We start from the raw sequence: 23,421 nt of genomic DNA on the forward strand, positions 1-23,421 counted from the left end.
TTGTCTCTGTACATTATAATGTATACAGTTGTGGTGTACATCTGCATTGGATATGTCTGTATGTGTATGTGAGTGTATGCATCAACATGAGGCCAGCCCAGGAAGTGACTCCACCCTGGAGCAATGTACAGAATTTTACGTAGCACCTCCTGTGGGCCGTGGGGGGAAGCCCATTTAGGCTACATGTGTACTGGCAGGAGAGCAGAGCTGGTGAGCTTCACAACAGCCCATAGCTTCTCCATCTTCTTCCTCTCAAAAGACTCCATTGTTCCCAGTGTGGAGAGAGAGAGAGCAGAGCTAAAGGGGGCTGAAGCTGGCGGACTGGGGCAGTGGGCGTTGGGACGCTGCCTAAAACCACATGGAGGAGAGAGCAAGACACAGGCCAGCTCTGTGTGCTTCACAGCTCACTGTTGGAGTGCTGCCCCAAGTTAGCAGTGTCGTATGAAAAACTCCACAACACATCATAAAAAATACACACCTAACTGTCAGAGAACCACCCTGGGTGTCGACCAACGGACTTAACGGTCTCAAGCAACCCATACAACCCCCCCCGGGGACTGCATTTGACTGTTGTTTGTCTTGATTCACTGGAGCAGTGTTGTAATTTTGTGCATTACCTGACTGGACCAATCAGCTTTCGCCGCCGACTTCTGCAAGCTGGGTAGTGGTGTGTGCTACTTTTACACTAAAGTATATGGGAAACAGTTTGAGGTAAAAATTGCAGTGTCATGAGCCAATTAATTCCTTGCTGTTTCACCACTACTTATTTGGTGTTCGACATTCTAGGGAGAGTTACTTGTGAATTGTTTTACTTGATAGAAAGTGTCATGGAAACAAATTTGATAAGCAACAGCTAAGAAACAAAGGAGCAACGAAGACAATACAACATTTAAATTATACCAACGCATACTTAAAAAAAAAAAAAAATGTCGTAAGCCAGTAAGCCAGAGTGTTTTCACTTTTTTATTGACACAGTATGAACAAACACACTGCAATTAAATAAAAGGACTTGAAGAAATCAGACAGTAAAATTAAAGACCTAGAGTTGATAATATGGAGCAAAAGCGGAACATAAATGTCGTCGCAAACGATTGCAGTGTCTAAAGCGGATTCATTAAACAATTATCATCACTCATTCAGTGCACTTATTAACTGAGTTCTTAATGCAAGCGGAGCTAAGCTGAGACTGAATGATTTTTACACCCGTTAATGACTACTAACGGTTATGAAGAAAATCTGTGTGTATTTTTGCTTGGTATACTCTATCCCAACTAAAGTAAGCAGAAGTACGGTGGATACATTATAAAAGACAATGCTAGCAGAATGGGGGCTAATAACCACTACCTGTACATGGAACACATTTTTTGGTGAAACCTGAAGTCGTCAAAACTGTCCTATTGGAATGGGTGGCAGTTAAAGTACAGTCAATTCACATTAATGTACTTCAATAGTAACATCTCCAAACTATCCATGGAATACCAGAGACAGTGGCACAAACCCTTCTGCTAAATTTCACAGATATGTACTAGGTTTTTATGTCAGTGTTAAAGCTGGCAGAATGTCACGTTGCACTTGCAAATGAGCCGTCTTTTCATTGGCCCCTCGCTAACCCTCAGGACATGAGCACAATGTCGAAACAACTTCTGCATACAGTGCTTCATATAGTTGTTGGAACATTTCTGTAGTGAGGGACTCATTGGCTAGTTGTTAAGGTGACAAAATACTAATGTGGTTGGTTTTTCAGAGGGATTTTCAGTTAGGTCCATTGGCCACAATAGCCTTTGGCTGCTTTGCAATGTTCCATATACTGAATGCTATAGTGAGCAACTGCAACATATGATAAAGTAATAACTATAGTCCCTTTGCATGGTATCTACACCCCGTGGAATTCGCAACATTCTCTCCCATCTCCTTTTTTCCATATTCCGATTTTTTCTTGTATAGGTCCTCTTCACCAACTCTAATGCACATCTGTGTTAATGTACACACCCTTGCATAAGAGAGAGCGTTTTCTACCACAAGTGAGATAATCCCTTACTTATTTTTACAAATCCAAATGAAAGACCCTGAAATTCACTTTGACATCCTGTGGGCAACCTTTTTTTCAGTTTGGTTGTTGGTATGGGGGTTTGCTGTGTGGTTGTACAGGACCGTTGATGTCAATGGCTCCGTCTTGGGATTGGGGGAGAAGAGGAGAAGTGGACAAACATCCTCCCCCACACACCTTCCCCTCCTTTTGTCAACAGTCCAAGATCCTGGTTAAGTTAGAGTGCTGGTAGAATGCTTGTTTAATGACAGGAAATTACATCAGAATTGCCAGAACTTTTTGGGGACTTCCTGTCTTGCAGCCTTTCTCCTCAGGGGCTGAGGGATGAAGCGAGAAGGAGAAAGAGAGTAAGACAAATAGGCCAACACACACAAACATCTGGTTATGCCTCATAAAAATGTCAGTTGATGATTGAAGATGGTTTGGAAAATAAAATATAAAAGCCTACTTGATTTATGATTTTAAAGATAACACACATACAGAACATTACTTTTAGTAGATACTGTAGTTTTTAATGAAATGTCATCATTCATAAATATAAGGAGTCTCTATTGACCCCAAAATGAGGAAATAAAAACATGGATTCATGTAATTTAATTAATTCACACACCTCAATATACTGGGTGTTATCTTGGTTATGGGCACTGTACAGACATTTTGGGCCTGGGATAAGGATATAGCTTGTTTTGTATGGTTTTACATAAGGAGAAACAGACTTGAAATCATGGAATTTGTGAAAGTAAAATGTATTAAATTCCAAATCTAGTCAATTCATACAAAGCGTTTCAAAATGGACCAACGACAACAACACATATCTTTGAATTAGTTATCGATATAGAACACTCAAGAGGACAGCCTTGAACCATGGAGAGTCAGGGGGTTAAGATGGTTAACTGGGAAACAATCAAAGAGAAAATTATAGAAACCAAGATGCTCCTTTTTTTGGCAGCCCTTTTCTTAGCAGCAGCAGCAGCAGCAGCAGCAGCCGCCCTATGGCATAGAAAACGCTCCCTGTTAGCAGGCAAGCACATCCCCAGACATGACAGCATTCTCAGAGGAAGAGGTGTTGTAGAGAGTACAGCAGCTGTCTGTTGGAACATGCTTCTTGTTCCCATTTAAAAAGTTAATAAACACAACTTCCTTTTCAAAGAAATTCAGACACTTCTATTTGAATCTATGATTCAAATATATTATGTTCAGAGGACCAGTTATGGTTGAAAAGTGATGCAGGTTGTGTCTTACCTATTAAAACACATTCTTCGTAACAACCCGTACACCAATTTCACCATTGTGGCTTAAAGGGATAGTTTGGCCCTTTATCTACATCCCCAGAGTCAGATGAACTCAGCATACCATTCTTATGTACTGTATCTGCATGCGTAAGTTGTGGAAATGTAAGAGTATTGTGCATGGTTTTATGGTAGCTTCATGCTTCTACAGCATTCTTAGTCCTCTAATGAGATCATGGCAAACAGGACATGCACACTGTGTATGCGAGCACGTGCATGCCTGCACTCAATCTAGTTCCATATGAGTATCCCTTGGAGGTACTTACGAGTATTTGCCCATTCTCCTCACCACAGCGATCACCACGGCGATGACAACGATCACTGCCACCAATGCACCAATCCCAATACCAACCACTTGTCCAGAGCCCATACCCTCTGTGGAAGGAACACAAAGGCTGAGTTACTCCACCAGAGTGATCTCAATAGGGACACAACAACACGTTTGGTGAAAGAACAGGAAGGAAACCGAGAGAAGGAAAAGATAGATGTAAAGACGGAAAGACAGAACAAAGACAAAATCCACTGAAAGGAAATCATTAAAATGAAGGGAGAATCAGGCAAAACAATCTCATGGTGTCTTGTGCTCTACATATCATTGGCCTCTATTTGATAACGCTATATGGGAGCAGACAGACTGTAGCATTGGGAGGGTTTCCTCAGTTTCATGGTCTCTCTATATCTATCTAATTACAGATATCTCCTGTCCTGAGATCCTCAGTACTTACCCTCTGGTTCCTCCACCTCCACCGCCTCCTTAGCCTCTGCAGCTGTCGTGGCCTCGGCTTCGGGCACAGCCGGGGCCTCGGTGTGGATGGCAGGGGCGTTAGTTGTGGCCGCCTCCTGCTTGGCAGCTTCAGTGGCAGGGGCAGGGGCTTCGGTCTCCACAGGAGCGACCTCCGTGGCAGCAGCCTCAGTAGCGGCGGTTTCTTCTCCGGCAGGGGTGTCCGTTACGACATCCTCGGCGGCAGGAGTGTCCGTTATGACATCCTCGGCCGTAGCTTCGGGTTCAGCTGAAGGGGCATGGGTGACTACGGGATCTTCCTCTTTGAGGGCCTCGGTGGCCTCGGGAACAGCAGGGGAATCTGTCACCAGCTCTACTGGTGTCACCAGTGTGCCTGACGAGAAGCAAAGAGAGGTCAGAGACTGGTAGAGGCAAATAAACAATATTCACACACGCTGAAGAGAGAGACTACATTTGTTGATGACATACTGTACATGATCATTTATTTTTTTCTGTGATGTTAATATCCTAAACAACAGTTCATGGAGTCCTATTCACCATTTGGTTTCTCTGTCATTTCACAATCGTTTTGAAATGTATTAGCTGGAAAGAGAGAATGACGGTTGGAAAGTACCTCATTGCAAGGGCATGGTGAAATAATTTGAGAGAAAAACTACGTGAATATTAACATTCTTCCTTGACATTATGTTCCCAGTAATTCTCTCTCCCAGCCTAAGGCTTGACTCATCAGTAGCAGTGAGAACATGGCTGCCACATCCCATGACTGAACAAACATTGGTCCTCCCTCCCTCCTCCCCAGTCCCACCCACCCCTCTCCATCCTGTCTTGGGCTGTGTTTGCGCACTCGCATGCCCCACCCTCTGCCTCATTTGCTGTAAAATGGAGTCTCCACCTTAACAGGCCCTAGATAGGGACGGCAGGAAGTCAGCAGATGAGGGCATACCATTAAAACACCAAGAGGAGTAAGAAACAATGGACAATTCAGTATAAAACAACACAACTACAGTAGATGCTTAAGAGTTGTTGCGCATTGCTTGAGAAAACGGGATCCAAATTACTCTAATGTGTTGGAATTAGTTGTTTGTGATGTTACCAGAGAGACCAAAGATCTGCACGATCTCAACCTAAATAAAAATCCTCTCATCTGGCCATTTTTGGATGGCAATAACAGTTGGAAAGGAAGCTCTTTGAGCTGAGCTCAGTGGAACGTCAATACTTGTAGTGAAATGTACTATAATCTATCCTATAATTGTATGAACCCACTTGTAATAAGAATAGCCTCTTTGTTCAAAGGGTTGGACCGCAAAGTAGAAGCTGAGTGAGACCTTTACTGTAGCGCTCTACAAATCAAGTCCTATCTGTGCCTGTTCCCTTCCAGACCACAACTTTGCTTGGACAGCGCAGCTTCGAAATTATTAAGTGGACGTCCATTTTAGTGGAGGACTGAAATTATGGCAAACTTGCAACGTGTTCTGCTGCAGTCTCTCCTTTTCCCTGAGAAACTCTTTGCCCTTTCAAATCTGCAATATGAAACTTCTCTGAGCTCAGACCTGTCTTAACTTAGAACCTGACATCATTTCTTTGCCGTTTCACAGAGATTCTTCCAAACCCTTTACAATAGAGAATGCTTTACGAGGTTAAAAAATAACTCTCTCTCTCATTGTCCCACAACTGCCCCATTATTCTTAGTCACCTATTTGCTCAAATTCTCATTAGCAACAAGCAAGTTTAAATAGAACTTGCTTGCTTGTTATAATTAAATAAAATGCTTGTTCTCCAATGACTTTGCTGTTTGTTTGGAAAGTCTGATGATAAAGTGCCATTATGTCCGCTGCTCATAATAAGCTCTAAGTACTATTTCCTTCCAACTGTGCTGGCTAATACAGCTGTGCTAGTGAGTAAGAGAACAGGATTGTTGCCCTGTCTCCATCTCTCTCCCTCCCTCCTTACCACTATGCTTCTCGCTCTCTCTCTCTCTCTCTCTTCTCCCCATCTTCTCCCTGCCATGCCCCCACCCCATGAATTAAGTTGCTCCTGATACAGATTTTGGGAATGCTGTAACATTAGCTCCGCAAGAGGAGAGCGGGGCGAGGTGGAGAGGGCGCAAGGGTTGATTGAAGCCGGAACGATATAGAGCCCAGCGGTATAGAGCCCAGCGGCAGCCACTTTCATTTATTCACTCTCTCACTCATCCTGCTCCATGAACCGGGGCCTAGTTCCACAGTCTGTCTCAGGTTTAATGTTCCATTATAGCCTGACCTCAGAGCAGATGTGGTTGTGACAGAGGCTGGTGGGTGGAGCTATAGGAGGACGGGCTCATTGTAATGGCTGGAATGGAATTCATGGAACGCTATCAAACACATGAAAATAAAATGTCTGACGCTGTTCCACCTATTCTATTCCAGCCATTACAATGAGCCCGTCCTCCTATAGCTCCTCCCACCAGCCTCAACTGGTGTGTGAGTGTGTGTATGCTTGAGTTTCAGTGTGTGTGTGTATCATCAGCTCCCTAAATCACCGCTGAGCAGTAAAAGTCTGTCTCGATGACCCTGCTTTAAAATTTCTCTCAAACAAGATCCTTGGGGAGGAGGGGGGACCATAAAAGGCAGGCAAACAGGCAAAGGGGCGAGAGTGAAAAGTGAGAGAGTGACAAAATACAGCAAAGGGCCGGGAGAAGCGGTGGGGCCCGTATTGGGTCGGGATCCTGCCTGTCGGACAGTAATGGCATCGTGAGGGAGAACAACAGAGAGGGGAGAGAGAAAAATATACATTGTGAGAGAGGGAGAGATAGCAGGACAGATCCATCACCAGCTGCCACTGAGGGTCCCGTGTGTGTGTGTGTGTGTGTGTGTGTGTGGGTGTGGGTGTGTTGCATGCGTGTGTGTACGTTTAGGGGGGAGATAGGCCTGTGCTAAGCTGTCTGTAGACAGGTAGGGCCCATCTGCAGATGTATGAGGGAGTGTGTCTGCTGTGGTCCCGGAGCCAAAGAATGTTGTTCCTTAGCTGGGGAGGTATCCTCCCATCCCATCTCATCACGGTATGGCCTAAGCAGAACCGCTGGCCTCCCATGCTAACCGTATGAGTTGCACTTTGAGTTGAGCAGGAGAGGTCTGATAGCCAGAGTGGAATATTCCCACGGGCTCTTATCTTAGACGCAATAGCGTCCACATACAGGCCATTTTTTTCCTCGAGTAGAGATATCCCACTGGGCAAAAACTAGTTGAATCAACGTTGTTTCCACATAATTTAAAACATAAAAAATCAAGGTGATGACGCTGAATCGTGTAAAACGTATTGGATTTGCAAAAAGTCATCAACATAAGGAGATTTAGTATTTTTTTCAGCCAATTTTTAATCTCAATCCAATGACATGGTGACATTTTTTTGTTAATTTCACGTTGAATTCGTGTTAGTTGACAACTCAACCTAATGTAAATTTAAAAAATAGACTAGTCCTCTTCTGGACAACATAGCTGAGGCCGCCGATGGCACACGACTTCTATCAAGCCGTATATCCTGTGAACTTAAAAAATATATAGGCTAAATATCACCAATATATCTCAAGCTGACTTCTGCAAAATATTGAGTCACCAAAACAAATATAGCGATAAATCCAGTGAAACTCATGAATCTATTATTAAGTCAACTTTAACAGCACATTAAGTTAACCAACCCCCCCCCCCAATTCTCCCTCCTCTTGGCAGCAGCTAATAGGGATTCTTTATTTATTTAACCAGGTAGGCCAGTTGAGAACAAATTCTCATTTTCAACTGCGACCTGGCCAAGATAAAGCAAAGCAGTACGACACAAACAACACAGAGTCACACATGGAATAAACAAACGTAAAGTCAATAACACAATAAAAAAAGTCTATATATAGTGTGTGCAAATGAAGTACGATTAGGGAGGTAAGGCAATACATAGGCCATAGTGGAGAAATAATTACAATTAAGCAATTAAACACTGGAGTGATAGATGTGCAGAAGTTTAATGTGCAAGTAGTGATACCGGGGTGCAAAAGGAGCAAAAAAGATAAGACAGGGCTTTACCTAGCTAAGACTTATAGATGACCTGGAGCTAGTGGGTTTGGCGATGAATATAAAGCGAGGGCCAGCCAACGAGACCATACAGGTCGCAGTGGTGGGTGGTAAATGGGCTTTGGTGACAAAATGGATGGCACTGGGATAGACGGCCTCCAATTTGCTGAGTAGAGTGTTGGATGCTATTTTATAAATGACATCACCGAAGTCAAGGATCGGCAGATAGTCAGTTTTACGAGGGTATATTTGTCAGCATTAGTTAAGGATGCTTTGTTGCGAAATAGGAAGCCGATTGTAGATTTAATTTTGGATTGGAGATGCTTAATGTGAGTCTGGAAGGAGAGTTTACAATCTAACCAGACACCCAGGTATTTGTAGTTGTCCACATATTCTAAGTCAGAACCGTCCAGAGTAGTGATGCTAGACGGGCGGGCGAGTAGCAATCGGTTGAAGAGCATGCATTTAGTTTTACTTGCATTTAATTAAGAGCAGTTGGAGAGTTGTATGGCATTGAAGCTGATCTGGAGGTTTGTGTCACAGTGTCCAGAAGTATACAGAATGGTGTCGTCTGCGTAGAGGTGGATCAGAGAATCACCAGCAGCAAGAGCGACATCATTGATGTATACAGAGAAAAGAGTCGGCCCGAGAATTGAACCCTGTGGCACCCCCATAGAGACAGCCAGAGGTCCGGACAACAGGCCCTCCGATTTGACACACTGAACTCTGTCTGAGAAGTAGTTGGTGAACCAGGTGAGGCAGTCATTTGAGAACCCAAGGCTGTTGAATCTGCCGATAAGATTGTGGTGATGGACAGAGTCGAAAGCCTTGGCCAGGTCGATGAATACGGCTGCACATTGTCTTTTATCGATGGCGGTTATGATATAGTTTAGGACCTTGAGCGTTGCTGTGGTGCACCCGTGACCAGCTCGGAATAAAATTTGATTTGATTTGGAAACCAGATTGCACAGCGGAGAAGGTACGGTGGGATTCGAATTGGCCGGTGATCTGTTTGTTAACTTGGCTTTCGAAGACCTTGGAAAGGCAGGGTAGGATAGATGTAGGTCTGTAACAGTTTGGGTCTAGAGTGTTTCCCTCTTTGAGGAGGGGGATGACCGCGGCAGCTTTCCAATCTATGGGAATCTCAGACGATACGAAATAGAGGTTGAACAGGCTAGTAATAGGGGTTGCAACAATTGCGGCAGATAATTTTAGAAAGAGAGGGTCCATATTGTGTAGCCCAGCTGATTTGTAGGGGTCCAGATCTTGCAGCTCTTTAAGAACAACAGATGTCTGGATTTGGCCAAAGGAGAAATGGGGGAGGCTTGGGCAAGTTGCTGTGGGGAGGTGCAGAGCTGTTGACCGGGGTTGGGGTAGCCAGGTGGAAAGCACGGCCAGCCGTTGAAAAATGCTTATTGAAATTCTCGATTATCATAGATTATCGGTGGTGACAGTGTTTCCTAGCCTCTGCACTGGACAGCTGGGAGGAGGTGCTCTTATTCTCCATGGACTTTACAGTGTGCCAGAACTTTGGGGAGTTTGTGCTACAGGATGCACATTTCTGTTTGAAAAAGCTAGTCTTTGCTTTCCTAACTGCCTGTGTATATTGGTTGCTAACTTACCTGAAAAGTTGCATATAATAAATACAGCAATATGAATTGAGATGGCTTAAAAGGAGCCACAATAAATATCTCAAGTTAAAGTCCAGAAAGCCATCAAATGATACCATCAGTTCACTGTTTTATAAGTTTCTATGCAGTCATGTGTTTTTTTCTTTCTTCTCTTCAATGTGTCTGGGCCTGTGGTGTAGGTGTAAGAGGAGTGAGACATTCATGTTCATGCTGACAGTGAAGACACACAAGCCCTTGGTTTGGCTATGTTGTGGAGGTGCCCCCTTGGCCTAATGGCTGGACTGAATTACCCTCTGTCAGTGCCTGCCACACCAAACTACACCTCTGTCTGGGGCTACTGCGTTCACAAGCTAAAATAGCCCCCACCTTGGCTGACTCAAACTCAGACAGATCTGTATTTTCTCTCCACACAGATTTGGCATAAAACAGGCAAGCCTACATCTTCAAACTTTTGATAGCTTAAAAAAAAGGCATGCTGGTGACGTAAGAGATGCTTTCCTGAGTTGATTTTACAGCGCACGTCTCATACAGTGCATTCGGAAAGTATTCAGACCACTTGACTTTTTCCACATTTTGTTACATTACAGCCTTATTCTAAAATGTATTAAATTGTTGTTTTTTTCCCTCATAAATCTACAAACAATGCCCCCATAATGACAAAGTAAAAACAAGTTAAGACATTTTTTGCACATTTATTACAAATAAAAAACTGAAATATCACATTTACATAAGTATTCAGACCCTTTACTCAGTACTTTGTTGAAGTACCTTTGGCCGCGATTACATCCTCAGGTCTACTTGGGTATGACGCATGATGGCGCCCACAGAGATGGTCACCTCGCTTCAGGTCCTTAGAAAACTCTGCAGTAATTTGTTTTTTTATGTATCATTTCTTACATTGTTAGCCCAGAAAATCTCAAGTGTTATTATATACAGCCGGGAAGAACTATTGGATATAAAAGCGACGTAAACTTACAACATTACGACCAGGAATACGACTTTCCTGAAGCAGATCCTTTGTTCGGACCTCCACCCCAAAACAATGCGGTCGTTGCAGGGGAGGCCGACAGAGCGGCCTACTGGTCAGATTTAGAAGGCGAGCACACCATCCACCGCTTCTGAGAATATTACTCGCCAATGTCTAATCTTTAGACAACAAGGTGAACGAAATTAGGTTACGAGTTGCCTTCCAGAGAGACATCAGCGATTATAACATTCTCTGTTTCATGGAAACATGGCTCACTCGGGATATGTTGTCAGAGTCGGTACAGCCACCCGGTTTCTTCGCACATCGCGGTGACAGAAACAAACATCTCTCTGGTAAGAAGATGGGCGGGGGTGTGTGCCTTATGATTAACGATTCATGGTGTAATCATAACAACATACAGGAACTCAAGTCCTTTTGTTCACCTGACCTAGAATTCCTTACAATCAAATGCCGACCGCATTATCTACCAAGAGAATTCTGTTCGATTATAGTCACAGCCGTGTATATCCCCTCCAAGCAGAAACCGCGATGGCCCTGAAAGGACTTCTATGTAAACTGGAAACCATATATCCTGAGGCTGTATTTATTGTTGCTGGGGATTTTAACCAAGTTAATCTGAGTACAAGGCTTCCTAAATTATATCAGTATATTGAATGCGCGACACAAGCTGGTAGCATTCTGGACCATTGCTACTCTAAAGCCCTCACCTACCTTCCCTTCGGCAAATCTGACCATGACTCCATTTTGTTTCTCCCAGCCTATTTACAGAAACTAAAACAGGAAACGCCTGTGCTCAGATCTATCCAATGCTGGTCTGATCAATCGGATTCCACGCTTAAAGATTGCTTCGATCACGTGGACTGGGATATGTTCCGGGTAGCCACAGACAATAACATTGATGTATATGATGACTCAGTGAGCCAATTTATTAGCAAGTGCATCGGTAATGGTGTACCCACTGTGACTATTAAAACCTTCCCTAACCAGAAACGGTGGATTGATGGCAGCATTTGCGAAAAACTGAAAGCGCAAACCATCGTTTTTAATCAGGGCAAGGCGACTGGAAACATGACTGAATACAAACAGTGTAGCTATTCCCTCCGCAAGCCAATCAAACTAGCAAAGTGTCAGTATAGAGACAAATTAGGGTCACAATTCAAACCTTAGCATGTAGCAGGGTCTACAGTCAATCACGGATTACAAAAAGAAAACCCGCCCCGTCCCGGACATTGACGTCATGCTCCCAGACAAATTAAACAACTTATTTGCTCGCTTTGAGGACAATACCGTGCCACTGACAAGGCCCGCTACCAAAACCTGTGGGCTCTCCTTCTCCGTGGCCAATGTGAGAAAAATATTTAAACGTGTTAACCCTCGCAGGGCTGCCGGGCCAGACAGCATCCCTAGCCGTGTCCATAGAGCATGCGCAGACCAGCTGGCTGGTGTGTTTACGGACATATTCAATCAATCCCTATGCCAGTCTGCTGTTACCACATGCTTCAAGAGGGCCACCATTGTTCCTGTCTCCAAGAAAGCTAAGGTAACTGAACTAAATGACTATCACCCCGTAGCACTCACTTCTGTCATCATGATGTGCTTTGAGAGACAAGTCAAGGATCATATCACCTCCACCCTACCTGGCCCTGGGTCTTAATCCTGCCCTGTGCAACTGGGTCCAGGCCGCCCCAGGTGGTGAAGTTGGAAACAACATCTCCACCCCGCTGATCCTCAACACTGGGGCCCCATAAGGGTGCATTCTCAGCCCTCTCCTGTACTCCCTGTTCACCCACGACTGCGTTGCCATGCACACCTCCAACTCAAATCATCAAATTTGCATATGACACTACAGTGATAGGTTTGATTACCAACAACAACGAGACGGCCTACAGGGAGGTGGTGAGGGCCCTCGGAGTGTGGTGTCAGGAAAATAACCTCTCACTCAACATCAACAAAACAAAGGAGATGATCGTGGACTTCAAGAAACAGCAGAGGGAGCAGCCCCCAATCCACATCGACGGGACAGTAGTGGAAAGGGTAGAAAGTTTTAAGTTCCTTGGCGTACACATCACGGGCAAACTGAAACGGTCCACACAGGCAGCGTGGCGAAGAAGACACAACAACGCCTCTTCAAACTCAGGAGGCTGAAGAATTTTGGCTTTTCACCTAAAACACTCAAACTTTTACAGATGCACAATAGAGAGCATCCTTTCGGGCTGTATCATTACCTGGTACGGTAACTGCTCCGCCCACAACCACAAGGCTCTCCAGAGGGTAGTGCGGTCTGCACAACGCATCACCGGGGACAAACTACCTGCCCTCCAGGACTCCTACAGCACCCGGTGTCACAGGAAGGCCAAAAAGATCATCAAGGACAACAACCACCCGAGCCACTGCATGTTCACCCCGCTATCATCCAAAAGGCGAGGTCAGTACAGGTTCATCGAAACTGGAACCGAGAGACTAAAAAACAGCTTCTATCTCAAGGCCATCAGACTGTTAAACAACCATCACTAACAGAGTGGCTGCTGTCAACACACTGACTCAAATCTCTGGCCACTTGAATACATTCAATAAATAGATTTAATAAAAGGTATCACTGGTCACTTTAAATAACGGCACTTTAATAATGTCTACATATACTCATCTCATAGGTATATACTGTATTCTATACCATCTACTGCATCTTGCCTATGCCGCACGGTCATCACTCATCCATATATTTATATGTACATATTCTTATTCATCCCTTTACATTTGTGTGTATCTACTAACCATGTGTATGTGACCAATAACATTTTATTTGATTTTACAAGCTTGACACAACTGTTTCTCCCATTCTTCTCTGCAGATCTTCTCAAGCGCTGTCAGGTTGGATAGGGAGCGTCACTGCACAGCTACTTTCAGGTCTCTCCAGAGATGTTTGATTGGGTTCAAGTCCGGGCTCTGGCTGGGCCACTCATGGACATTCAAAGACTTGGCCCGAAGCCACTCCTGCACTGTCTTGGCTGTGTGTTTAGGGTTGATGTCCTATTGGAAGGTGAACCTTGGCCCCAGTCTGAGGTCCTGAGTGTTCTGGAGCAGTATTTCATCAAGGATCTCTCTGTACTTTGCTCTTTCCCTCGATCCTGACTAGTCTCCCAGTCCCTGTCGCTGAAAAACATCCCCACAGCATGAAGCTGCCACCACCATGCTTCTCTGTAGGTATGGTTCCAGGTTTCCTCCAGATGTGACGCTTGGCATTCAGGCCAAGGAGTTCAATCTTGGTTTCATCAGACCAGAGAATCTTCTTTCTCATAGTCAGTTCATTAGGTGCCTCTTGGCAAACTCCACGTGGGCCGTCATGTGCCTTTTAACGAGGAGTGGCTTCCGTCTGGCCATACTACCAGAAAGGCAGTGGTGGAAAAAGTACCCAATTGCCGTACTTGAGTAAAAATAAAGATACCTTACTAGAAAATTACTCAAGTAAAAGTAAAAGTCACCCAGTAAAATACTTTTTGAGTAAAAGTCTAAAAGTATTCAGTTCTAAATATTTATTTATTTATTTATTTATTTATTTATTTCACCTTTATTTAACCAGGTAAGCAAGTTGAGAACAAGTTCTCATTTACAATTGCGACCTGGCCAAGATAAAGCAAAGCAGTTCGACACATACAACGACACAGAGTTACACATGGAGTAAAACAAACATACAGTCAATAATACAGTAAAAAAAAACAAGTCTATATACAATGTGAGCAAATTAGGTGAGAAGGGAGGTAAAGGCAAAAAAGGCCATGGTGGCAAAGTAAATACAATATAGCAAGTAAAACACTGGAATGGTAGTATTGCAATGGAAGAATGTGCAAAGTAGAAATAAAAATAATGGGGTGCAAAGGAGCAAAATAAATAAATAAATTAAATACAGTTAGGAAAGAGGTAGTTGTTTGGGCTAAATTATAGGTGGGCTATGTACAGGTGCAGTAATCTGTAAGATGCTCTGACAGTTGGTGTTTAAAGCTAGTGAGGGAGATAAGTGTTTCCAATTTAAGAGATTTTTGTAGTTCGTTCCAGTCATTGGCAGCAGAGAACTGGAAGGAGAGGCGGCAAAGAAAGAATTGGTTTTGGGGTGACTAGAGATATACCTGCTGGAGCGTGTGCTACAGGTGGGAGATGCTATGGTGACCAGCGAGCTGAGATAAGGGGGACTTTACCTAGCAGGGTCTTGTAGATGACATGGAGCCAGTGGGTTTGGCGATATGAAGCGAGGGCCAGCCAACGAGAGCGTACAGGTCGCAATGGTGGGTAGTATATGGGGCTTTGGTGACAAAACGGATAGCACTGTGATAGACTGCATCCAATTTGTTGAGTAGGGTATTGGAGGCTATTTTGTAAATGACATCGCCAAAGTCGAGGATTGGTAGGATGGTCAATTTTACAAGGGTATGTTTGGCAGCATGAGTGAAGGATGCTTTGTTGCGAAATAGGAAGCCAATTCTAGATTTAACTTTGGATTGGAGATGTTTGATATGGGTCTGGAAGGAGAGTTTACAGTCTAACCAGACACCTAAGTATTTGTAGTTGTCCACGTATTCTAAGTCAGAGCCGTCCAGAGTAGTGATGTTGGACAGGCGGGTAGGTGCAGGTAGCGATCGGTTGAAGAGCATGCATTTAGTTTTACTTGTATTTAAGAGCAATTGGAGGCCACGGAAGGAGAGTTGTATGGCATTGAAGCTTGCCTGGAGGGTTGTTAACACAGTGTCCAAAGAAGGGCCGGAAGTATACAGAATGGTGTCGTCTGCGTAGAGGTGGATCAGAGACTCACCAGCAGCAAGAGCAACATCATTGATGTATACAGAGAAGAGAGTCGGTCCAAGAATTGAACCCTGTGGCACCCCCATAGAGACTGCCAGAGGTCCGGACAGCAGACCCTCCGATTTGACACACTGAACTCTATCAGAGAAGTAGTTGGTGAACCAGGCGAGGCAATCATTTGAGAAACCAAGGCTGTCGAGTCTGCCGATAAGGATGTGGTGGTTGACAGAGTCGAAAGCCTTGGCCAGATCAATGAATACGGCTGCACAGTAATGTTTCTTATCGATGGCGGTTAAGATATCGTTTAGGACCTTGAGCGTGGCTGAGGTGCACCCATGACCAGCTCTGAAACCAGATTGCATAGCAGAGAAGGTATGGTGAGATTCGAAATGGTCGGTAATCTGTTTGTTGACTTGGCTTTCGAAGACCTTAGAAAGGCATGGTAGGATAGATATAGGTCTGTAGCAGTTTGGGTCAAGAGTGTCCCCCCTTTGAAGAGGGGATGACCGCAGCTGCTTTCCAATCTTTGGGAATCTCAGATGACAAGAAAGAGAGGTTGAACAGGCTAGTAATAGGGGTGGCAACAATTTCGGCAGATAATTTTAGAAAGAAAGGGTCCAGATTGTCTAGCCCGGCTGATTTGTAGGGGTCCAGATTTTTCAGCTCTTTCAGAACATCAGCTGAATGGATTTGGGAGAAGGAGAAATGGGGAAGGCTTGGGCGAGTTGCTGTTGGGGTGCAGTGCTGTTGACCGGGGTAGGAGTTGCCAGGTGGAAAGCATGGCCAGCCGTAGAAAAATGCTTATTGAAATTCTCAATTATGGTGGATTTATCAGTGGTGACAGTGTTTCCTATCTTCAGTGCAGTGGGCAGCTGGGAGGAGGTATTCTTATTCTCCATGGACTTTACAGTGTCCCAGAACTTTTTAGAGTTAGTGTTGCAGGAAGCAAATTTCTGCTTGAAAAAGCTAGCCTTGGCTTTTCTAACTGCCTGTGTATAACGGTTTCTAGCTTCCCTGAACAGCTGCATATCACGGGGGCTGTTCGATGCTAATGCAGAACGCCATAGGATGTTTTTGTGTTGGTTAAGGGCAGTCAGGTCTGGGGAGAACCAAGGGCTATATCTGTTCCTGGTTCTAATTTTCTTGAATGGGGCATGTTTATTTAAGATTGTTAGGAAGGCGTTTTTAAAAAATATCCAGGCATCCTCTACTGACGGGATGAGATCAATATCCTTCCAGGACACCCCGGCCAGGTCGATTAGAAAGGCCTGCTCGCTGAAGTGTTTCAGGAGCGTTTTACAGTGATGAGTGGAGGTCGTTTGACCGCTGACCCATTACGGATGCAGGCAATGAGGCAGTGATCGCTGAGATCTTGGTTGAAGACAGCAGAGGTGTATTTAGAGGGGAAGTTGGTTAGGATGATATCTATGAGGGTGCCCGTGTTTAAGGCTTTGGGGGGGTACCTGGTAGGTTCATTGATAATTTGTGTGAGATTGAGGGCATCAAGTTTAGATTGTAGGATGGCTGGGGTGTTAAGCATGTTCCAGTTTAGGTCGCCTAGCAGCACGAGCTCTGAAGATAGATGGGGGCAATCAGTTCACATATGGTGTCCAGAGCACAGCTGGGAGCAGAGGGTGGTCTATAGCAGGCGGCAACGGTGAGAGACTTGTTTTTAGAGAGGTGGATTTTTAAAAGTAGAAGTTCAAATTGTTTGGGTACAGACCTGGATAGTAGGACAGAACTCTGCAGGCTATCTTTGCAGTAGATTGCAACACCGCCCCCTTTAGCAGTTCTATCTTGTCTGAAAATGTTGTAGTTTGGAATTAAAATTTCTGAATTTTTGGTGGTCTTCCTAAGCCAGGATTCAGACACAGCTAGAACATCCGGGTTGGCAGAGTGTGCTAAAGCAGTGAAAAGAACAAACTTAGGGAGGAGGCTTCTAATGTTAACATGCATGAAACCAAGGCTATTACGGTTACAGAAGTCATCAAAAGAGAGCGCCTGGGGAATAGGAGTGGAGCTAGGCACTGCAGGGCCTGGATTCACCTCTACATCGCCAGAGGAACATAGGAGGAGAAGAATAAGGGTACGGCTAAAAGCAATAAGAATTGGTCGTCTAGAACGTCTGGAACAGAGAGTAAAAGGAGGTTTCTGGGGGCGATAAAATAGCATCAAGGTATAATGTACAGACAAAGGTATGGTAGGATGTGAGTACAGTGGAGGTAAACCTAGGTATTGAGTGATGAAGAGAGAGATATTGTCTCTAGAAACATCATTGAAACCAGGAGATGTCATTGCATGTGTGGGTGGTGGAAATAATAAGTTGGATAAGGTATAGTGAGCAGGACTAGAGGCTCTGCAGTGAAATAAGCCAATAAACACTAACCAGAACAGCAATGGACAAGACATATTGACATTAAGGAGAGGCATCCTTAGTCGAGTGATCAAAAGGGTCCAGGGAGTGGAGAGGTTGGTTTGGGGGTCACGGCGATTTAGACAGCTAGCCAGGACATCGGTAGCAAGCTAGCATAGGATGGAGGTCTGTTGTTAGCCACCTCTTGCGTTCCGTCAGTAGATTAGTGGAGTTCCGTGTTGTAGAGGGGATTAGTCCAAATCACACAACAACAAAAAAATAAAAACAATAGATATAGTTATAGAGGCCCAAGAAGAAACATGTTAATAATAAAAATAAATAAATTGTCCGATTGTCTATTCTGAGAGCATCCGGTAAGACAGCTAACGGTTAGCAGGCCGCAGATGGGCATTCAGGTAACGTCGCGACGGAGGAGCCAGCCGGATCTCCTTCGGGTAGATAACGTCGGCAGTCCAGTTGTGAGGGCCCGGAGGGGCTCCGTGTTTAAACGGGTCCGGATAGGTGACTGCAGCCCAGGAGTGATTGACGGAGCTCAGGAGTGGTTGACGGAGCTCGCTAGCTCCGGAATGTTTGCTCCGGAATCGACGAAAGCAGATAGACACACGGATAGCAGCCAGCTAGCTGTGAGATCCGGGAGTGAATGTCCAGAGAGCAGTTGAAATCCAGGGACATGGAGAGAAAAAAATCGGTCCGGTATGTTCCGTTCCGAGCCGCGCTGCGCCCGTACAAAACTGGCGATAGATTTTCGAGTTAAAGGATAGCTAATGACCACAAACCGTGGTTAGCTGAATACGAACGAGTTGCCAGTAAAGAAGCTAACTAGCTTCTGGCTAGCTTCTTGGAGGATTGCAGATTTGATTGCAGATTTGAGGTAAATAATACGTATTTATACATATCAATTGGTGAGGCAGGTTGCAGGAGAGTGTATTGAAGATGAGTTGATGGAAAATAAAAATAAAATGTATGTGAAAAAAAAGTTGTAAATATATATATATACACGACACGACAAGACGAGGACAAAAGACGTCTGAACTGCTATGCCATCTTGGAAACAAATATACTTAAAACCTCTTAAGGAAGCTGCGAATTTTCGCAGCTTTTTGTTAAAAATTGCGCAACATTTCAGCGCCCTGCTACTCATGCCAGGAATATAGTATATGCATATGATTAGTATGTGTGGATAGAAAACATTCAGACATTTCTAAAACTGGTTAAATCACGGCTGTGACTATAACAGAACGTGCGTTTCATCGAAAAGTGCAGGAAAATCTGATCACTGAAAATGGAAAAATATATCCATGCGCGACTTCAACCAATTGTTAAAGGTGACCCAGATTAAATGAGGCCGAGGTTGCAATACCTACAGCTTCCACACGATGTCAACAGTCTTGTCATTTGTCTCGGATTTGTTTCTTGGTCAAACCGAAACAAGGGAGATTATTAACGTTTACTAATACCTAAAGTTGCATTACAAAAGTATTTCGAAGTGTTTTGTGAAAGTTTATCGTCGACTTTTTTAATTTAAAAAAATGACGTTACGTTAGAAAACGCTATTTTTTTTAGTTGTTCACACAGTCTTCATAGATCGATATCTAGGCTATATATGGACCGATTTAATTGAAAAAAGACCCAAAATGATGTTTATGGGACATCTAGGAGTGCCAAGAAAGAAGCTTGTCAAAGGAAATGAATGTTTTATATTTTATTTCTGCGTTTTGGGTAGCCCCGGCTATCGCAAAATCTGTCGTTAGGTGACGTTGCAGTATTTTGGGGGTACATGTTATCAGATAATAGCTTCTCATGCTTTAGCCGAAAAGCATTTTACAAATCTGACTTGGTGGATAGATTCACAACGAGTGTAGCTTTAATTCAGTACCTTGTATGTGTGTTTTAATGAAAGTTTGAGTTTTATCAAAAACTATACGTGGCGCACTTGAAATTTCCGCTGATTTGATCCCCACAGCGGGAGCACTTCCCTAACAAGTTTTAAGTATCAAAAGTAAAAGTATAAATAATTTCAAATTCCTTATATTCAGCAAAGCTGACGGAACAATTTTCTTGTTTTTAAAATGTATTGATAGCCAGGGGCACACTCCAACACTCAGACATAATTTATGCATTTGTTTTTAGTGAGTCCACCAGATCAGAGGCAATAGAGATGACCAAGTATTCTCTTGGGTGTCAAAGAAAAAGTAGTGAGTAAAAGGTACATTATTTCTTTAAGAATGTAGTGAAGAAATAGTAAAAGTTGTCCCAAAAAGTTTTTCTACTTAAGTACTTTACACCACTGCATAAAAGACTGATTGTTGGAGTGCACCAGAGATGGTTGTCCTTCTAGAAGGTTCTCCCATTTCCACAGAGGAACTCTGGAGCTCTGTCAGAGTGACCATCGGCTTCTTGGTCACCTCCCTGACCAGGGCCCTTCTTCTCCGATTGCTCAATTTGGCAAGGTGGCCAGCTCTAGGAAGAGTCAATGCTGCAGAAATGTTATGGTACGCTTCCCCAGATCTGTGCCTCGACACAATCCTGTCTCGGAGCTCTACACACTATTCATTCGACCACATGGCTTAGTTTTTACTCTGACATGCACTGTCAACTGTGGGACCTTATATAGACAGGCGTGTGCCTTTCGAAATCATGTCCAATCAATTGAATTTACCACAGGTGGACTCCAATCAAGTTGTAGACACATCTCAAGGATGATCAATGGAAACAGGATGCACCTGAGCTCAAGTTTGAGTCTCATAGCAAAGGGTCTGAATACGTACGTAAATAAGGTATTTATGGTTTTAATTTTTTAATATATGTGCAAAAATGTCTAAAAACCTGTTTTCGCTTTGTCATGATGGGGTATTGAGTGTAGATTGATGAAGATAAAAATCGAATTTAGAATAAGGCTGTAACGTTACAAAACAGTCAAACAGTCAAGGGGTCTGAATACTTTCCGAATGCTCTGTATGTGGTGTGTGAGGGCACACTTGAATCACTTTACAAGCAGGCATGGACAGATGGCACTGACCTGGGTCTGTAGCCAGATGTGCTGGAGTGAGTCTTTTAAAGGAGAGCGGCTCAGACAAAGCTCATTTTGAGCCAGGAGGGGCTTGGGAGAGGAATGCATAGGGAGTCAACTGGGTAAAAATAATTAACAGGCTCTTTTCGGAGCATGTGCAGGTTTTTCTACTTATTTGATTCATGTTATTTTTATTGTCAGGGCGTGGAGCAGAGAGGAGCAGCTTTAAGAGTTGACGCTCTTCGGGCCTTCGTGAAAAGGGCTGCGTCTGGTCGGTAAAGGTTGCCGTTTAAAAATAAACCCCCCTCAACTGTGCCCTGGCCCGGCCCTAGACTCATCAACCGGGAGTAGGGGGAATAGTAGGAGAGGAGGGGGCGGCCGGAGTGGGGGTTGAGGGGGGCTGGTAAAGCTTGATACCCTGCCAAAGATGGGTAAATGTGGAGGGGGCGGTGGGCCATGGCAGTCTAACAACATGCGGTAGAGGTGGGGCAGCAGGCAGCAGCCCTCACTGTTAAGCCCTCACGTAGCCGAGTGTTATCTCTCCCGGTCACATCCATATGACAGTCTTAAATATAGAGCTACTTTCTATTAATACCCACACACAAACTAGTCCTTCTGTACTCTGTCTCTGCTCACTTTTCTCCCTCTCTCCCTCCCCATGGGGAAAGGATTTCCTACCTAGGACTTGCAAGGGAGAGTGGGAGAGGGACAGAGAAAGATAGGGAGGGTAAAGCTTTCGGATAAAAGTGTACAGTGTGTATATTTGGTCAGACCCGAGCACTGTTTGGTAGCCTTCCAAAGGATATTCCTTTTTCTCCCTGCCGGCGGCCAAGAAATCATGAGCACGAGGCACAAGACCTCGCACTATTACATCACATTCCCCCTTGTGTCTCCGAATCCAACTTTCCTCCTCACCGAGGCTTGGGGAAGGAGTGTGGGGGGAGGGAGAGAGAGGGAACTGTTAGAATCGACACAGACTATCCACCCAGTCGCCCCTCTTTATTACATTAACACCCTCGGCCAAGGCTCTTCTTTTTCCATTCAGGATGATCCAAAGCAATTCACTGCTAAATGAAACGCACAACTTATATTTAGAGGAGAATTACAAGAGGCCAATACCACAGCTGTACGCATTTCAAATGAAAAAATAACTATTGTGAAAAACAAAATCAACATCAATTAAACCAAAAAAGGTGTTTTCACTTTTCCTTGAGAGAGAAACTTTAGAACTAAGGACAAAGAACTAAGAGCAGCCTCAAGATTCAAACGCGGCAGGATACAAGCCAAACAGACAAAGGGTGTGTGAGTATGATAAGAGATGTGTGGTGTGGGAGTGTGAAAATCAGGCAGAGTGGCCAGACAGAAAAGACAGTGTGCCATGAGGGCTCGAGCCCTGGTTGTTGACTTACTTGCGTGTGCGACGGCACAGAGGTGGCCGACCAGGGCCAGCAGAAGCAGCAGCTGAAATTTGATCATGATGTCAAGTAGTCTTCTCCTCTGGTTAATGCTGTACAGAGACCCCCAGGGCAAAGAGCAACACTAGACCCTTTCACACACAGCACCACATGCACTGGCGTCTCCAGGGAGATAGCAAAAAAAGAAATGTCTTGAGGAAAAAGTTTCCAAAAATGTCCCAGGGAACTTGTTGTAGATAGAGACACGGACGGTCAGCAGCAGTAACGGCAGACGGCACGGCTTTGGAGGCTGAGGGAGAAAGGCGTGGAACGCTTGATGGATGTCGACAGGGCAGGAGAGAGAGAGCGAGAGAGAGAGAAAGGATCTGGCCGGCTACTTGGTAGAATGGAGAGAGACAGGCACAGGGCAAGGGAAAGAGAGAGTGTGAGTGTGTCGGGAGTGGAGGACGGGTGCTGGTACTTTCGGGGGGGGGGGGTGATGGTGAGCGGGGGGCTGGGCAGTGTAAGGTGGTCTCTGCCCCGGTGCTGCCTCCCTACTTGAACAGTCCAGTCAGCTGCTGACTGCCCTGCAATACCAGAAGCACACACAGAAATATATAAATAAATACACCAATATATTTATACACACAAGGTAGACACCACAAAAACGTACACAATTAGTTGCATGCAAATATACCCTCAAAAACAGACACTTTCTGTGGACATTTTGTGTGGACACTTTCCACACAAAATAAATAAAAATGCAGCACAACAGAAAAACAATTCCATTCCTCAGCTACTAGGTCTAGGCATAACGCCATTTGAGAAATGTTTTGACTAAACTTTTACAAATTAATAAAAGAAATAGCTTGAGTCAATAAGTGTTCAACCCATTTGTTATGGCAAGCCTAAATAAGTTTGGGAATAAAGTTGCATTGCCTCTGTGTGCAATAATAGTGTGATTTTTGAATGACTACCTAATCTCTACACCCCACACATACAGATAATTGTAAGGTCCCTCAGTCGAGCAGTGAATTTCAAACACAGATTCAACCACAAAGACCAGGGAGGTTTTCCAATGCCTCGCAAAGAAGGGCACCTATTGGTAGATGGGTCAA

The 23,421-nt window shown here is 44.3% G+C and overlaps 1 protein-coding gene across 1 annotated transcript; it reads right to left on the minus strand.

Annotated features, from left to right (window-relative positions):
* Nucleotides 1–950: 950 nt before the first annotated feature.
* Nucleotides 951–22,761, minus strand: LOC115132108 (serine-aspartate repeat-containing protein I-like). Its single transcript, XM_029664362.2, has 4 exons — nt 22,319–22,761; nt 4,062–4,451; nt 3,603–3,711; nt 951–2,364 (listed from the first exon to the last, which is right to left on the minus strand). Exons 1-4 carry the CDS (start codon nt 22,383–22,385, stop codon nt 2,358–2,360), a joined length of 573 nt encoding a protein of 190 aa, XP_029520222.1. The 5' UTR covers nt 22,386–22,761; the 3' UTR covers nt 951–2,357.
* Nucleotides 22,762–23,421: the final 660 nt, after the last annotated feature.

This window comes from Oncorhynchus nerka, linkage group LG7, assembly GCF_034236695.1.
Source record: "Oncorhynchus nerka isolate Pitt River linkage group LG7, Oner_Uvic_2.0, whole genome shotgun sequence".
Classification (NCBI taxonomy): Eukaryota; Metazoa; Chordata; class Actinopteri; order Salmoniformes; family Salmonidae; genus Oncorhynchus; species Oncorhynchus nerka.

Excerpts from the sequence above, each read along its gene's own strand:
- LOC115132108 (XM_029664362.2), bottom strand. The coding sequence starts at position 22,385 with ATGATCAAATTTCAGCTGCTGCTTCTGCTGGCCCTGGTCGGCCACCTC. Across the intron at positions 4,452-22,318 it reads CTGTGCCGTCGCACACGCAA|GCACACTGGTGACACCAGTA; the intron begins GTAAGTCAACAA and ends GCTTCTCGTCAG. Across the intron at positions 3,712-4,061 it reads GGAGGTGGAGGAACCAGAGG|AGGGTATGGGCTCTGGACAA; the intron begins GTAAGTACTGAG and ends TTCCTTCCACAG.